This window comes from Sebastes fasciatus, chromosome 7 (assembly GCF_043250625.1).
Source record: "Sebastes fasciatus isolate fSebFas1 chromosome 7, fSebFas1.pri, whole genome shotgun sequence".
Lineage (NCBI taxonomy): Eukaryota > Metazoa > Chordata > Actinopteri > Perciformes > Sebastidae > Sebastes > Sebastes fasciatus.
Window position 1 is genome coordinate 6,370,385 of NC_133801.1, and position 18,782 is coordinate 6,389,166.

The 18,782-nt window shown below is 41.7% G+C and overlaps 1 protein-coding gene across 1 annotated transcript; it reads left to right on the forward strand.

Moving 5' to 3' along the window:
• Positions 1–967: 967 nt before the first annotated feature.
• Positions 968–18,216, forward strand: farsb (phenylalanyl-tRNA synthetase subunit beta). The gene is made up of 18 exons (XM_074641258.1): positions 968–1,117; positions 2,586–2,641; positions 2,913–3,067; positions 3,869–3,941; positions 4,070–4,185; positions 4,295–4,445; positions 4,537–4,645; positions 4,810–4,880; positions 4,974–5,035; positions 5,885–5,936; positions 6,781–6,842; positions 7,277–7,484; positions 7,578–7,658; positions 8,004–8,096; positions 8,724–8,841; positions 9,333–9,485; positions 16,643–16,790; positions 17,242–18,216. The coding sequence occupies exons 1-18, from the start codon at positions 1,060–1,062 to the stop codon at positions 18,005–18,007; spliced, it is 2,532 nt and encodes an 843-aa protein (XP_074497359.1). The 5' UTR covers positions 968–1,059; the 3' UTR covers positions 18,008–18,216.
• Positions 18,217–18,782: the final 566 nt, after the last annotated feature.

Consider the following 18,782-nt stretch of genomic DNA (forward strand, 5'->3'; position numbering starts at 1 on the left):
CAAAACTCATGCCCGCTCTGGCTCCTCTCCCACAGGACAGTTGTACAAAAGGGCAAAGGGGATTTATAGTCAGGACCACAGAAGAAGAAATGAAGGAGGAGGGGCTCCGAACTTCACAGCAGTCCAAAATAAAGTGCAACTACATCCATTTTGTGTAATTATAAAAAACAGATAAACATAAGGTACATAATGACCCTGTTATACTGGATAATAACAATATATTTTTGATTTCCAATCTGGCCTTCACCAGAAACACTCCACTGAGATTGCTCTCCTAATGGCTCACCAATTATATTTGAATGCATCTTGATCCTGATGAGAATGCTGTACTCTGTTATTCAGTATTAGTCCTGTATGCAGTGGAGGTAGAAGTATTCCAATCCTTTACTAATACCAAACTGTGTAAATACTCCACTACAAGTGAGAGTCCTCTATTCAAAACTTCACGTCAGTACGAGTGTTATCAGTCAAATGTAAAGGTAAAAGTAGTCATTCTGCAATAAAATGTTCCCAGTCAGTGTTTGTTTTTGGATCAATATTCCTGCTGCATTAATGCGTATTATCGTGCTGTCATTACTTGTTTCTTTTTTTTCTTCTCTTCTTATTATTGTATTAATTTAGAGCACTTTGTAATTTATTGTTTTTTAAAAAAGGATGAAAATCAAAATATCAAATAATAATCAAATAATCAAAAAACATTTGTATCTAATATATGATTATATATATATATAAAATAAATATATATATTTATATATAAATATGTATGTATAAAAACAACAACAGAATAAATAGATGAATAAAGATTGCATTTGTTCAATTTAATAATAATGTAATGTTTGGAAGTCATTAATATAATGCAGCTATGTAGCCTATCTGTGGCTAAGACAAAGTACCTAATTTCTGTTGGCTTTAATTACATTAGTCACAAATGTAAATATTGTATCCACAAATCATTTGTGTGTGTTTCTAACTGTATTTCAGTCAGGCACCGCTCCAGACAGCTACAGCCGGCTCCTGGGGTCCTTTCCCCCACTGTGGTGAGCAGGATTAGCAGCCAACATGCCGACTGTCGGAGTGAAACGAGATCTTCTCTTCAAAGCGTTGGGCAAAACATACAGTAAGTCATGTTTACTACATATTCAAGTAATGGACAAAGTGTCTGCCGGGTTATTAAATGTTATTTTAGGCTGTAAAACACCAAGAAAGTCAAGAGTAGTGTCTGAAATCATTAGCTTGATGGTTAGCAGCACAGGCTGACTGGAGCCTATCTGAGGATGTGGCTTTACTAGACATGTTTTCATTGAGAAAAATACATCTTTTTAAATGGGAAAATCATGCCAAATATCAGTTTTAATATTAACTTATTTTTGCTGATATTTGTGGCAATGAGAAAGTAGACTTAGTTAGTGCTCTGACATCTCTGTCAACCTGATTGCATCATTTCCTCTCCTGTCATTTAAACCTGAGCAGGCTGCTGTGGAGGACCAGCAGTGGAGAGATAGATAGATGCCTGTGGAAGAAGATCCTTTACTTAAGTAAAAGTATTAATACCACAGTGTAAAACTACTCTGTTACAAGTAAAAACCCTGCATTCAAAATCTTACTTCAGTTTAAAGGTCCCATATTATAAAAAAGTGAGATTTTCATGTTTGTTTTTTATTATAAATCAGGCGTAAGTCGTTTATAAATACTGTGAAAGTATCGAAACAATCAATCCACAGGGAAATACACACAGCCCGTATTCAGAAACCCTGCATTTGAAACAAGCTGTCAGGATTTCTGCCCATTTGTGATGTCACAAATATACAATATTTAGACCATTTCACAGTTTTTAACGTAAACATTCTGAAAGTGTCCCAGTTATTTTCCTGGTTGCAGTGTATGTGAATGTCATCAGCTGTCAGGAAGTACACATGGACCCAAGCTGTTGCCTAGCAACGCAATTCTGTTGCAATTCCGTCAAAATGCGCTAAAACGGAGCGTTTCAGACAGAGAGGGTGAATACAGGTATATTCAGGCTGACAGTATGAGGAAAATAAAGGGTTTTTTGAACATTACAGCATGTAAACATGTTCTAGTAGAAACATAAAATACAAGTATGAACCTGAAAATGAGCACGATATGGGACCTTTAAAATACAATAGCATTCGAATCAAAATATACTTATATATAGTATCAACAGAAAAAGTACTTATTCTTATGCAGAATGACCCATGGATTATACTTATTGATGCATTACTGTATACATCACATTAATATTGCATTTGGTTATGATGTGACAAATTTTAACTGCTGGTCAGCTTAATCTACAATAAGATATTACAATGTATTAGTTGATTCAGACTATTAATACAAAATATAAATCTGTAAAGCAACTGCGGCTGTCAGATAAATGTAGTGCAGTAAAAAGTACAATATTTTCCTCTGAGATGTAGAGGAGTAGAAGTATAAAGTAGCAGTAGAAATACTCAAGTACAAGTACCTAAAAATTACTTAAGTACAGTTCTTGAGTAAATGTACTAACATCGCTGGTACTTGATATAAAAAATCTGTTTTTAGTGATGACTGTTTGTTTCTTGTTTTAGCTGATGAGGAGTTTGACGAGCTGTGCTTTGAATTTGGGCTGGAGCTGGATGAAATTGTGAGTAAACTTTGTTGAAGAAGATCAATCCACAGTGTAAACTATTGTGTGTCCTTCGTCATTATTACAATAGACTTTTCTCATGTACAGTTTGACATGTCATAGCGAAAGTAAAGTAAATAAATAGATAATCAAAAGAAAACCCATTTCACCTGTGTTTGACAAATCACATTGCTCAATGTGAGAAAGGTCTGCTTGTACATTTTGTGTCAAAAACATCCTTGAGCTATATGACATCTAACCGGTGAACTTGGTTCTGACCTTATTCCAGACCTCAGAGAAGGAATTAATCAGCCGAGAGCAGGGTGACTCCAAAGCATCGGGAGCGTCTGACATCATCCTGTACAAGATCGATGTACCAGCTAACCGCTACGACCTGCTGTGTCTGGAGGGGCTGGTCCGTGGGCTGCAGGTCTTCAAGAATAAGTGAGTGGTATCCTGTATAGATCTGGCATACTGCTGTGGTTGCTACAATCTAACTGAAGGACAACATGGTCACTTTATTCATTGGGGACACAACAGAGAAGTATGACGGCGTAATTCAGCACCCTTTTCCAAAGTCAGGAGGATGGAAATGTTTAAAGGGATAGTTCGAATCTGCTATATTTAGAATATTTTCATGCTTTACCTTGCCGTCAGACAGCCCTTTCCGTTGGGGAACTGAAGCTGTTGTATCCATCTATGCTCTCGCCAAAGCCACCAGACTCCGCTGAAAAAAAACAGTAATTTTTACCTTGCAGTACATGGGGTTGCTGATCTACCGCTGCCTCGATTGTTTAGTTTGTTTGTGTTATTGTGCATTTTTGGTGAATCCGAACTAACCAAAGTCACACAAAAACACAAACAAACTAACTGATTGAAGCAGCAGTAGACCAGCAACTCCCTTGTTTTGTGAGGTAAAAATGCAGTCTGGAGTCAATGGAGTCTGATTGCTTTGGCGAGAGCATAGATAACCGTTCCAGGTCCCCGCCAACAATAATAGTCCACAGCACTACATTGCTTTGCTTCCGTGCAGTAACTCCTGTCAGCTTCTCCAAACTTGGGGTGTGCCGACCGTCATACTATCCCTTTTTAAGGAATAAAATGTATGACTATGTTTTGATATTTAAGCATTCTTGAGGATTAAGGTGTGTTTTTGGTTGTCAGGCTTGTTAAAATACTCTATTATGTGTGTAATGCTTGCAGACTTGCTTCACTGTTGCTACAGAGATTGTATTTGTGTTGCAGGTTGGAGGCACCTCGCTACAGACGTGTTAGCCCGGTCAGCGGGGAGCCTCAGAAGCTGATTATTACTAAAGAGGTGGGTGGTAACATTCATAATTTTTTTTTTAGTGGCCTGAAGAAGCTATCATTAGTTTGGTTTATGAATCAAATAAATGTTTGTATTATTACCGTGGTAACCACAGTTAATATGTTTGTTCTGTGCAGACGGCGGCAGTGCGACCCCATGCTGTGGCAGCAGTGTTGAGGAACATCACCTTCACTCAGGAGCGCTATGACAGCTTCATCGAGCTGCAGGATAAACTCCACCAAAACATCTGCAGGTCAGATTAGCTCTTACACATCAAGTACAGCCGCATACGTGGAATTCCTTCTGTCACCTTCTGCTTAGTGATGTCCTCTCAAATCCCTCCTATAACCATGTTTGTGCAGGAAGAGGAGCCTGGTGGCCATCGGGACCCATGACCTGGACACCATCTCTGGTCCTTTCACATACACAGCCAAACCTCCTGGAGACATCAGCTTCAAACCCCTCAACCAGACCAAAGAGTACACCGCCACCCAGCTCATGAGCCTCTACAAGGTGAGCAGCTCACTGGCTGGACGTTGGTTAGAAGAACAGTTTTGTCTTATTGAGAGGCGCTAACCTGTTGTTATTCTTCTGACTCACACAGACAGACAGCCACCTGAAGCATTTCCTCCACATCATTGAAGACAAGCCTGTTTATCCCGTCATCTACGACAGCAACGGCATCGTGCTGTCCATGCCTCCCATCATCAATGGTGAGTTCTGTCTCTGTCTTCATGTGTCTGCCTTCATATCTGGCTTTGTTTTCTGCTTCTGTTACACACAATAGATACTTTATCAGTATTTTTCTAAGATTGTGAGTTTGGAAACATCTGACTGACAGAAGTTTCAGTCTCATAATATTAAATTTGTTTTCCAGGTGATCATACAAAAATCACCCTAAAGACAAAGAACGTCTTTGTTGAGTGCACGGCCACAGACCTGACCAAGGTACGGCTGAGAGGAGAAGTCCCATTAATCTGTTGTTCAGTCAGTGTTATCAAGGAAAACTGACTTCAACTCTTCTTCTCTTGTTCTCTCCAGGCGAAGACTGTGTTGGACATGATGGTGACCATGTTCAGCGAGTATTGTTCACAGCCTTTTACGTAAGTCACGTATCTGGCTCAAATACCAGCTTGTCATCTCCATGGAGACGGACAATAACTGGAAGGCCTAATCCCAATGTCCACACTCATAGACTCACAGACTTGGAGGTGCATTTCTGCAAAGTCTGTGAGGGTTTAGGGCTTTCCCACTGTCAAATCATGAAGTCCTTGAGGGCTCTCTCGCAGACATTTTGTGCCTTTTAATGCACACTTTCTGTAAGTCTGCATTTCTGCAGACTAGGGCTGTCCTCGACCAAAGAAATTCTTAGTCGACTTACACTCATGATTTTCTCAACTAATCAATTAGTTGATTTAATCAACAGATCTTTAAAACTGAGTTTCTCCACAAAGAATCACACAAAAGCACCACTTTAAATCTTGTTTACCAGAGATGTGCTTATAAGTTTCTTAGATATGAGTCATTCAACATGAAAAAAAGCATGAAAAAATTGACTAAAGAAATCTTAGTCGACTAAGACCAAAACGACCGATAAATCGACTAATCAACTAAGAGGGGGCAGCCCTACTACAGACTTTGCCTGAGGGAATTACCCACAATTCATAGCTTTGTGACGTTAAACTCAGGGTTACCGGGGAAAGCCTGGACAAAGAGGACGGCACATGGGTATTCAGCCTGGCATATTAAATTTACACAAAAAAACACATGAAATCAGAGTAATGCAAGCATAGGCTATATAAACACCTGGTTTATTCATCAACCATTTATTTTGATTTTGCTTAATGATGCTCTCGTCTCATTAAGGCAAGACCCTGGAAGACGTTAACATTTTACAATATTAAAAATATTACAGTGAGGGTGATATTTTCTTCTGCTTCTTGCTCTCTCAGGGTGGAGGAGGCCGAGGTGGTGTACCCAGACGGCAAGACCTGCAAATACCCAGTAATGTATTCACTACAATCATCTTGTGCTGTGTCCTTTGTTTAAGTGGCAGTAGACAAGCTATTTGCTTTAATTTATCATTATGAAGTAAACGCTGATTGCACAATGTAATGGCTATAGAATAATGACATCATCAGAGTTTAGATTGGTTCCTATAAGCCTCGCTTTCACTATGCCCTTCTGGCTGCCACCAGGTCACGATCTCCTGGGGAAATCAAGGCTCAATTTACGGCACTAAGCCGTGGAAACAAACTACAGTGTGTCCTGTGCAGTGTTGCCAACTCTTATCCAATGAAAGTAGCTACCACTAACTCTAAAAGTCTGCAGATGACATCATATGGTCATTTGCATATTGGGAACGTCATCGCACATTCATTTGCAATTGTTTAACTTTGTTTTGTTTATCTGACTGTTTTTTAACTCAGCATCATTGTAAATGAGGGCCTGCCCTCAATGATCACTCTGAGATATAAATACATAAATGATGATGATGATGCTATAGCTTAGTGGTTGTATCGGTTGCAGCGAGGGAGAGACTGCTTGCACACGGCGTGCTGTTGGCAGAAGAGCTGTGGACTGTGATTACTCTGAGCAGCTTTGGGAATGAATTGCAATATATTTGAATATATTTCTTGCTTTTTCCTCAGATAGTCTGAATAAGTCGCTAAAATTATTATTAGTAGTCGGCTCTGAGGAAAACAGAAAGTGATCCGCTCGTCTTTACGACAGACTTTGCGAAACGCCAAGGGGGGGGGGAAACGTTGCATATTGCTACATTGATGTGACATGAATTTCTTCTACTGCGTCCTAATTCTCTGATTTTGTTTCCTGGTTTGTTCTTTAGGAGCTGGCTTACAGGAAGGAGAAGTTGTCCAGCGGGTTCATCAACCGAAAAGTTGGCATCAAGTGAGTCAGACCTGCTCTGTATAATAGTACAAGATAAAAGTAAAATATATATGGAAAGTGTCTCCAGGTAAATGCTTAAGATGCCCTTCATTTTGCATTTGTCACAAGTTTTGCATCAACATGCAAATTCACAGACTTACCAGTTTGATTAGGAACACCTTACCTGAACTATCTAACGCCGTCTAGAACAGCAGCTCTGCAGCAAGTCTTTTCTTCATGAAGCTTGTAGTGTTCATTTTTACATGAGGAGGACAGAATATTAGAAACACCTTTCCATATATTGCAGTCTAATTCAGTATCACTACCACATTGTTGATTCAAACCTCTCTGAGAACGTGTCAACAAAGATAAACTTCACACATTAGAGTATTTGCTGCAGAAACTTGACTTTTTAATGAGCAGTGTGTGTTTGTTTGTTTGTTTTCTCCCGACAGCGAGTCAACTGAGAAAATCGCCCAGCTGCTGACCAAAATGTGTCTGCGCTCGCAGGCTACAGGTGTCGGCGATGAGATCGAGGTGGAGATCCCGCCCACGCGCTCAGACGTCATCCACGCCTGTGACATCATGGAGGACGCCGCCATGGCCTACGGCTTCAACAACATCCCCTACACTACACCACGCACCTACACCATAGCCAATCAGGTGCCTGTTTTCTTCTGTGTCTAACCATATATCATCGTTATCTCCCGTCAAACACGGTGTGTGTTCTTATGTATGTGATCTATTTGTTTACAGTTCCAACTGAATAAACTGACGGAGCTGTTGAGACAAGACCTGGCTGCTGCCGGATTCACGGAGGCCCTCAACTTTGCCCTAGTAAGGAAAAGACACCAAGACGTGCATCTCTTGAGAGAAGAAATAACACAGTCTTCATCTTATAAATGAAAAGCTGAATTCATAAGCAGTAAAATGCACCCTCGGGGGTTTTGCTGCTACAGCCTTGTTTGGCATGGTATGACCAGTAGCTTATGGTGGCTAATGTTAGCTAATGTTTGCAAACTTTGGGTAAATCCTGCTGTAGCTGCTGTAACAGGCATTACTGAGTCAGCTCGCTAACTTTATGACTGTTACAGTACAGTAGCATTTAGCATTATCCCTTAACCCATAACTTGTAGCCACAAAGTTACATCCCCTTGCTTAACAATTTCTCTTTTCCTGTAGTGTTCTGCAGAGGATATAGCAGACAAGATTGGAAAGAAGATCTCAGAGACCGGGGCGGTTCATATCGCCAACCCCAAGACAGCTGAGTTCCAGGTAAAGGAGAAAATAAAAATAGAGACTGTGTAAATTAAGCTCTACAATGCTTTAAATGGAGGGGCTATTTAATGTTCATATTGCCCATACTTGGGGGTAAAGTTGTATTATATTCTGTGTGCTCAGTGGACACTTTAAGGTATTTCTGTGCCATCTGACAAATCAACTTACTAACTGTTTCTGTCAGTACAGAAGTGAAACCAATCTTCTAGCCTCAAACTACTATGCTTGTAGTTTAGGATGCACTGCAAACAATATCCAGTGACATAATTTGGATGTTGAAATATATTTTTTTTTATGGAAACACATTTGAAAATGTTGACAATACATTAAGAAAATTATACTAATTTGTTACTTCCATACAGTTTTCTCAGTAAAAATGACATTATGTGCCATAAAAACTCTTGAGGATGTTGAAAAATTAGGAAAAAAATCCTGATTTCATAAAATACACATTCATATAGGAATGTTCTGAAAAGTGTTAAAAACAACCAGAAACTAAGTGATACAGAAGGTGTTTCCCCGCTCTCATAAGTTGTAGTGTTATTTCTCCAGAAGAGAGCGATCTTGTCCTCTCTTAAAGATTGTAGCTGTGTATCCATCTTCATCACTTTTTGTCACCACCAGGTGGCGCGCACCACCTTGCTGCCAGGCCTGCTGAAAACCATCGCTGCCAACAGGAAGATGCCTCTTCCCCTCAAACTGTTTGAGATATCTGACGTGGTGCTGAAGGACGAGACCAAAGGTAGGAAACGCGTGACACACCGTACCGCACACACTTTTAAAACTGGTGAAACGCTGTTGCCTCACTGATAAGTTTTATACAGATGCTGATAGTACTCCGTTTTTTCTTTGTTGGGCTGGAAAAGTGTCTGAAACATCATTTACATACCAGGATGCTGAAATTCTGTTTCAATTGTTGCTTATCTCAACTGAAAATCAAACATTTCTTCCATCAATTTAGATATTTTCCAAAGTAAAAGTCCCCAGAAGTGTATGATTCAACTCTTTCCGATGATCTAGTGTTAAAAAAAGTTAACAAAAAATCGCAATCAGCACCAAAGTGTTGCGATAGTATCGAATCGGGCGATAAGTGTATCGTCCCAGCTCTACTTACTGCCACATGTATTTTAAATAAAACACCTAATATTGACATGATTTATTGGTAAGTTACTGGTATATCTCTGTATATCTCTGTTCTCACTAACGCTCCCTCCCCCTCTTCACACCAACCAGATGTCGGAGCGAGGAACAGCCGGCGTTTCTGTGCCGTTTACTACAACAAGAGCCCGGGCTTCGAGGTGATCCACGGCCTGCTGGACCGAACCATGCAACTGCTGGAGGTGAAGTCGGCCCGCGGGGACGGCTACCACATCCAGGCTGCAGACGGTAAGAAGCCTTGAGAGGGAGGGGGGGATGCAAACCAACAATCAGGACTATAGGAATAAACTGAAGAGCTGGAGTTGGTGGTAAATATGTTGAGACTGGATTTATACTGGGAGGAGAAAATCTCAGTGATTTTAACCCACATGATTTAGAACATGTTTATTTACTCGCCAAGCTGGTGAACAAATAAACAAAGAGCACCGACTGATTTTGTTGATTTTACAGCTGTAAAATGTCCAGCTCAGTGTGTATCCTGATCACAATGAATTTATTTCAAGATTATTTATGTATGTACTTTTTTTAGCCAATATATCTTTAGCTGATTTTTTTTTTTTATCTGGTATCGTCTGGGCTATAATTAGTTATTATATTATAAGGATCTTTTAATTTTGAAATAAATGATTAGCTATTTATCCCTTTACACATTTATTTTTCAACATATTTTGATTTAAAAGTTGAGTAAATTGATAATCTGAGCTGTAACAATCCGGTATAGTAAATAATAAGACTTTAGTCTGATCTGCTCAGGCAGTGGAGAAATGATTGTCCAAATGTTTGGATATTTTATTCACTTAACCAGTTGCACTATCATTAAATAAGACTGTTACGCAGCATCATAAAGACCCAAAACACACTCAGTTATACCTCTTTCCCCTCTTCTCTTGTCTCATCTGATGCTGTCTGGTATTGTCTCTGTTTCTCTGTAACACGCTATCACTAAACTACTGATGCTAACATCACGTAAATGTCACTTATACGTTATTTCTGAAGCCTTTAACTAATTGACCACTTATATCTAATAAAGTCCGACTGTGAGTGTGATTAGAGATCATAAATCATTTATAAAACTGTGCATAGCTCACAGGTCTCCAGCCTCCAGGAACCAACACAACATACTTTTAATGACAAAATGTCGTAAAAAGTAATTAATGATAAAAAGGTCCTCTCTTTTCCCATTAAAAATTATGCCAACACATCGCTGCAGCTTTCAAGGTACCAACTGGTCGTGACAGTTGTGGAACATCACTTTAAAATGTTAGAGTTTTAAGAGGTTTTAGTCCGGACAGGAGAAAATCAGGGAAGTATACAAATGGATAGCTTTACAGGGTTATGGTAGAACTTGCTTGACAACTTGTTGTAAACAATGGTTTCATTTGAGACTTTGATATAGAAAACCACTTTAAAAAGACGTACTTCATGGGCTCCGACTTAAATAACCTCCGGCCCAATTTGTCTTCTCTTTTACCTTCAATATCACCAGTTGTGTCACCTTACCCTAATAAACCAGGATAACTCTGTTCATTCATATCAGTACTGGTGGTTCATGGGTTGTGGGAACTCCTTTCAGACAACTTCACTGTGTCTCTAATGATGAAATTCATCAGAGTAAGGACCTTTTCACACCGGGGACGGAAACTAAACAAAAATGCTAAATATTTATTGCTGATTTTTCGTGTTCAAACTTTTCACAACAAGACGAACACAAATATTCAGGTTCCATGCATTCCACCAAAAATGTAAGTTGTTTTTAATATAATAAACCCACCCTCAACCCTTTCCCCCATGGAGACGGGCTTGTTATTATTCCAAGTGTGCAGGTCTGTGTAGAAAAGTTACAATGTGGTCACAGTTCTTATGAAGCATGTTATTGTAACGAGTGTAAATGCTGAGCTTATTGCACTGGTTTTCATCATTCATGACTGGACTGGATCACATGTAGCCTATGTGTTTATAATATGTGATGCATGACCTTTAATACAAGGATTAATAGTCAGTTTATAATAAACAGCTTACCTCCAGAGCTCTGTGGATTTCTAAAGGAAAGACAGTGAGTCCATTTAATGGTAATAACAATAGGCTAATAATAATAATAATTAGGGCTGCACAGGAGAGTTTGAAGCACTGAATGTTCATTCATAACATTGACATTGTAATTATAATTATTAATATCTGAAGATACAGAGAGCGGCTTGCCAGCTGGCACGCTACCTGTAGCGGGGCGGTCTAGCAGCAGTCCGCTCCATAAACAGAATTAATGGCATTGACGTCCAAATAAATCTATTGATCCTGTGAGCAAAACTCATTAGTTTATTGGTTTGTTTGTTTTTATTGGCATCTGAAATTCACAGAAATTAAAACACTGCATTGCGAAAAGTCAGAGATTGATGGGTTTGATTTTTTAAATTGCTGTGTGATTTATTTGCACGAATTATTCGCGTTTGGTCTGAAAAGATCTTCAGATTGCACATTTTTCAAAGTTTTTCTCCTTCAAGTCATCATGATGGATTCTGGTCAGTCAGTCATGTTGCGTCAGCGCTCACAAGTCTGTAAACTTCAGATGAGCTTTACTCTGAAAAGCTGTTTTGGACACTTACACTGCTGTACACTGTAGAGAGCAAGTTTATTTTATTATTTGGTCATAGCAGAGTTACATTAACCCGTGTTGACATGTGACTGGCACAATAATACTTGGCAGATAAATGTGTTACTCAGTTGGGTTTCATCTTTCTGATGCATCTGATCCGTTCCTGCGAGATTAGTAATCACAAAGGTTCGATTGAAGGGTCTGCGCTGGCCTTCCTTTCATTTTCCCAGAGAGACTCTCATACATCATTTGAGTTTTGTATTCCTCGCCTTCCTCTTTCCAGACTTTGTCTCTCTCACTCAATCCTATCTACCTCTCCACCCACCTCTCCCCTTGCCTCGCATGCTCCAAGGTCACACTGCAGGATATCTCCTCTGTTGGCCCATTCAGACTGCAAATCAATGGGCTCAAGTATCAGTGAATGAGAGCAGAGAGGAGAAGGGGAGGCTGACAGGGGAGCGGAAGAAGAAGGGATGAGATGAGACTAGAGGAAGGGGAGGGGGGGAGGGGGGGCGTAAGCAAGAAAGGGTATGAGAGCGTGTAGAGTCTGCAGTGTGGGAGAGTGCATGGGAGTCACGTCACCCACTGCAGTGCTGAGCAGCGAGACCGAGACTGGCACATACAACACCCACCCACGGGTGCTTTAGACTGTCCATCTGACAGGCGCAGACACACTTAAAGGGGAGAGCTGAAATGGACATGCTCTCACAGTAATGCACAGCACACTGGATGCTCTTCTCTGTTGCTCTTTTCCACACTTTGTGCACCATTAGCCCCCCCCACATATGTCAGCGTGTCCTTAACCCCATTACAAGGTCACGACCCAGTGTAAGAGCTCACCTGACGCAGACACACACCCTCAGGATGTGTCGATCACACAGCTAACTCACCATCACTTTCAGCACAGAGAGAGAGCGAGGGGCTGAGGGAATACCTGTCAGCTGAGTTTCCTCCACTCAGCGGGGGAAAGGGATGAAATAACGAGTCAGGGGATCCGAAGTGGAGGAAGAAACCACTTAAGAGACAGATGCCCGTGTTTCACTTAACAACTGTGTCCAATGCAAAGTCTTGGCCCTCTGTCAGGAAAGAGAGACCATGTTCATGCGACTCTTATTTATTTGTTCAGTAATTGACCTTGTACCTGTGTGTCTTTGTTTTGATTATTTAAACCTGCAATAACTGATTTTTTTGGGCCACTTGGAGGCAGCAAAAAGAGCATGTTCCTTCATTACCATGAACACACTATAGTTAATTTTGACTCAATCCCACATACGGCCAACTGCTGCTGTAAATACTCACTAGAGCAGCAGTTGAAAATAGCCCCCAACAAATGCCCTATTTCCTCTTGTTTGAGTAATGTTCTTAACAACTACAGTTGTTAAGTAATTTTTTAGAATTAAACTAAATATTCCTGCCTTGTATGTCTTCAGTCAGCTCGTTTTCATTCCCAGGGCGTCAAATACCAACGCTTTGTCATGGCCGTCAGCGTTATACAGATGCACAAGGCACCCTTTAGCGTCGGTATGAGAAGCATGAGGTTTTCCATTAACTACAATGTAAACCCATCCATGTCGTTATTAAACGCTCAGGGAAAGTGACTGTGGTGACGTAGTTTAAAGAGCAAAAGAAACAGGGCGGTGGGAATTTGTTTTCTCTGTGCAAACGTAGTAGTTTTAAGCCCAACCATGTGGTTCTTTCCTAAACCTAACAAAGTGGTTTTGTTGCCTGAACTTAAGCAAGTGTTTTTGTTTGATTCACAACATTAAGCGTCACGTGTTTACGGCGATGGAAGAGCGACGCTGAGGGGTCTGACAAAGCGTCAGTATGTGACGAGTTGGGATGAGAACGTGTTGCTTCAGTAGATGTGAATGAGCTCGGTGCTGGAGACGGAAACACGCTGGGGAAGTCGGAAATATTGAGCGACAGACACATTGTTGGTTTTGGTCTTTTCATGGGATTTGTTGACAATAACAAAAATATAGAATATCGCCTAGCCTTATTCTTTACCTGATCGTCTGACTGCTCGTGTTGTTTTCCACATTGAACTTTGCCATATCTTAGCAATTACTTTGGTGAGCATGATGTTATCATAACCAATGTACAGTAAAGGATGGCCAAAACTATGAAAACAAGACCTGGAATTAAAATGGAATCATTCTCGAATTGTGACATTTCAGCATTTTAGCAGCTGAAAAGCCTTAAAAACAAGACCCTGAAATTCAACATTGATTCATACTAATCATCCATGAAAGTCCCTGCTACTAGTAATCAGTGTAGGTGTGTTAATAATGCAGGACGAGGCAGGTTTTCGTTGCTCCAGTAAGAACCGGTGTGTATTTTCTGTCCAGTTGTCTAAAATGGTAGTAAATCCGATGGCAACATCAGCCAGTTCTATTGGTTATCTGATGCAACCGTCTGACTCTCCTTTCCTCCGAGAGCTTTGCTGAAAGTTGGAGGAGAGTGGGCGGGAAGTGGCCTGGCTCAAGTGTAGGATTTTCATTGACTGATTGGTTATTTAAGATGTACCAGAGCTATTTATATAGTTGCCATGGCATCCCGCGCACCGTACAAGTAGATGACGCGTGAACCGACGCAAGCACATTCTGCCGACTTTAATGCACCCAACAGACACAGAACAGGCGACTGAAATATAAATGGTAGAGTTTCACACACATACACACACACACAGAAACACACACACAGAAACACACACACACATGTTTGAAAGTACAGCCCATGTGCTTTGTAAGCCTTCATCCATAGTGATGAGTGAACATCTAAGCAGTGGGCTCTGGAACCCATTAGCAAGGCAGCGTGGGAAGAAGCAGTGCACTGTGGGAGAATGCCATGTCTCGGTGTGTGTGTGTGTGTGTGTGTGTGTGTGTGGATGCCGTTGTCATGGCAACCCCTGTATCTTGTTAAGTCTCTGACAAGTCCGTCTTTCTGTCTCGTTTTGTTTGCATGTCAGTGTTTTTGAACAAAGTGATCGTCTCACATCGACGAGCGTGTTTCCCCCGCCCCCCCCGCTGTCGACGGAGGCTGACGCTGACATTACATACTGTACTGGACCATCAGATTAGAATCAGGAGGAGGATAAACACTGATAACTGCTGATCATTAATGACCAATGTGGGTGAACAAATTATTATCAAGAGAAAATCAAGGAACGAGAGAGGCAGCACAGTACCGCCCACACGGTGATTGACTCATGATCTCTGTGATATGATGTTCAAAAAACACTGTTCACACTACGAGCGACACAACAACAAGCTCCATTTTCAGTGGAAGCCGGTGACATGAAGCGACAAACTGACGCCCGAATACCATTTTTTTAGGCTTCGAAGCTTTGGTTAGAAATATTCAAAGGTATTTGAAGCTTCGGAACAGCGCCGCTGCCGCACTACTGTACACACACGCACCTCTACACATAACAAACAGCGATATCTGTCTGAGAATAACCACTAATAATTAATGTTGAATATGAATAATGAATACTCTTGTGGGATTATTCCTTATTTCATAGGCTATTTTTGGATTTATACATTATTATTACATATTTATAAAAAAAACACAATTTGAATACTGATTTGGAGGTCGGTTACCACGGCAACGGTTGAAGCTTCGAAGCATTCGGAGGGGGAACCAGAGGGTGGGTGCTACACTTCCGCAACAACGCTGTGGGTTGCGCAGTATGAGCACAGTGCAGAGTGGTGGTGATTAGCTAGCCAGTGAGACACAACAGAAAGACTCAAAATACATGAGCGGCCAGAAGGCTACGTAAACAAAGCTCAGAGAAACTCTGATTACAACACACAGAGAGAGAGAGAGGATTTTAGTTGAAAGTCATCCCAACAGCAACCAATAAATTAAATGCTCTGACAAGTAAAAGAATTAGAATCCGTTATCTGTGGCTGTCGCAGGACTGTAATAAGCCCATCCAATCATTTTATTCGACCCGAATTTAACAATTGGACGGGCTACCTTCCTGCCTGCGATGCTGCTAGCTACTTTCATTGGAAAAGAGTTGGCAACACTAGGCTCATTTTTTCAGCTGGATAATTTTTTCAAACTCTAGTGTACGCTTGCTAGTTTCTCAAGATTTCCCACCCTGCCTTTAATGCTCTGAATCCCGTTTACAGAACCTTTTTAAAGTGTGCATGTTGCAACAATATAGTGGCAGAAACATGATCCAAGAGGCACCCAGATCAAACAGATGGCGTGTTGGGTAGTAACACACTGGTCAGAAATAGTTTGTCAGGAAACAAACAGATTGCAAACAAGCTTGTGGAGGTGATGATTGTTTTTAAAAAGGAAGCTACAAAAGGATGTGAATGCCTCGACAGTCTGGGCAGAGAAGGTGTCAGGTGTAGGTGTTATCCACTCAATGATATATGATAATGATATACCCTAAAATCCACTTCTCACTTAAAGTAATGATTCACTTTTCACCATATTTTTCTCTCTTTTTATGCCTCCGTGCTGGCGACAGCCGCGGCCGTCCATCCGACACTTTCTCCGATATCTCGGGAACGCCTGAAGGGAAATTCATTTTATCTGGCACAAACGTCCACTTGGATTAAAGTGAACTGATTAGATTTTGGTGGTCAAAGATCACTGACCTCACAAAACTCAAGGATTCATATGCTAATTATGACAATTCCACAGAAATGTCTAACAGCAGAAAGTGGTGTTGTGATGACATTTTGGACAGACATGGATATAAACTGCAACTTAGCTTGCTGGCAGAGGCATAACAACGACACGGTGGTAATTCTAGTTTTCTTTTTTCTCTTAGATTCCACCTTTTTCCCCGGTCGCTGCGCAGAGATCTTCGTCCGTGGAAAGAGCGTTGGACGTCTCGGGGTCCTCCACCCGGACGTCATCAACCGCTTCGAGTTGACGATGCCCTGCTCGGCCGTGGAGATGGACATCGAGCCCTTCCTGTGATTACACCTTCGTAAACCTTAAACCCCTAATCAAGAACACATAGCCGTTTTTTACTCCGACAAAAACAGAAAGCAATGAAAGATTAATGAGGAAAATATACGAGGCTTGAAATGAGTTAAAAAGATAACGGGTGTTTGTGGTTGAAGTGTGCTGCAGATAATCTGTTCAGCTGTTGCATGAAGGAAACAAAAGGACCAATCTGTGCATATTGTTACATGAAGCCATTGTGTTTTATATATCAGTAACAAGGCTGTTTTTACTAAAGTCAGACGAATTAAAAATTAACAAGATTCTATTGTGTTTCTGATGTGAATGCTGTGACTGCTGTGCATCTGTGTGTGGGCTTGTACATGCATGCCTGGTCTTAATTTAGTTTACTTGTGCCTTGGGGTTAGTGCATGGCAATTAAACTGAGTGACTCATTACCTGTTGCCTTGGTTCTTCCAGTGGCCACACTGCTGAAACCACCCTCACACACGACGTCCCCATGCAGGAAGTCATCAAGCACAAGTTCCCCACGCAAGACGAATCCTCTCGGGCCCCGTCCTCCCGTCCAGCCTCCACGAAAACTGTGTTCGGTGACATGATCGCGGCAGCCGGCCTGAAAGCTCTCAATGATTTTCTGGCAGACAAAAGCTACATGGAGGGCTTCGCGGTGTCTCAGGCTGACACAGCAATGTTCGACGCAATCCCCTCGGCTCCCTCCTCGACTTTCTGCCACCTCACGCGCTGGTACAACCACATCAAGTCCTTCCAGAGGGAGAGAGCCACCCTCCCATCTGCGAAGAGTCAGTTTGTCCTCCCAGCTACGACGAACGACACCAGCGACGACGACATTGACCTGTTTGGCTCGGACGACGAGGCCGAGAGCGCCGAGGCGGACAGAATCAAGGAGCAGCGCCTCGCCGAATACGCCGCCAAGAAGTCCAAGAAGCCAGCTCTCGTCGCCAAGTCCTCCATCCTGCTTGACGTTAAGCCCTGGGACGACGAGACGGACATGGCCAAGCTGGAGGAGTGCGTCCGCAGCGTCAGCATGGACGGGCTGCTGTGGGGGCAGTCCAAGCTGGTCCCGGTGGGCTACGGCATCAAGAAGCTCCAGATAGGATGCGTGGTGGAGGACGATAAAGTGGGCACGGATCTGCTGGAGGAAGCCATCACCGCCTTCGAGGAATATGTTCAGTCTGTGGATGTGGCTGCCTTCAACAAGATCTGAATCATACTGACGCCGAATAAATTCACTGAATGGTGCCATCTGATGCTTTCTGGTCTTGGCTAAAGATAGATGATGTAATATCAATCACGTCCATGTAATACAATAACTGAAGCTCAGGTTGTTCATTTTGAAAAGACTGTTTATGCTTTAATACAAGTACAAAATATTCTTGCCTTCAAACATCAAATAAAGCCGGTCTCACTTTTGAAGTTCTGGCTTTGAATGTTTTATTTGTAGTGCGTGTTTTTTTATCAGGTAACAAGCACGCCAGCCCGTTCTCATTCCCCGGGCGTCAAATACCGGCGCTTTGTCACGGCCATCGGCGTTCTGCAAGTGCAAACGCATCTAAAGGTTCTCTATACGGAATTCAGAGCATATGAAATGCACCGGGCGGTACATTAAGTACAATGTAAACCCATCCATGGCAACAGTAAACGCTTCTAGAAAGTGCGCAGAGACTGCAATGACGTAATTTAAAAAGCGAAAACAGACACAAAAAGCGGTGGGAGTTGAGGTGGATGGGTCCAACAAACACAGGGCTTTCATCCAGGAGACCCCTGTTCATGTCCTGTGCGTCACGTTACAATCAGCTGTTCATTTGTACCATGTGTTCACAACGTTCAGTGTCATTTTCTATGTACAAACGCCGTATTTTTAAGCCTAGTATAGTTTTTCCTAAACCTTACTATAGTGGTATGTTGCCTAAACCTAAGGTGACGCCAAAGGCGTGACAAAGCAGCGATATGTAACGAGCTGGGATGAGAACGTGTGCAGC

Excerpts from the sequence above, each read along its gene's own strand:
- farsb (XM_074641258.1), top strand. The coding sequence starts at position 1,060 with ATGCCGACTGTCGGAGTGAAACGAGATCTTCTCTTCAAAGCGTTGGGC. Across the intron at positions 2,642-2,912 it reads GGCTGGAGCTGGATGAAATT|ACCTCAGAGAAGGAATTAAT; the intron begins GTGAGTAAACTT and ends ACCTTATTCCAG. Across the intron at positions 4,446-4,536 it reads AGCTCATGAGCCTCTACAAG|ACAGACAGCCACCTGAAGCA; the intron begins GTGAGCAGCTCA and ends TGACTCACACAG.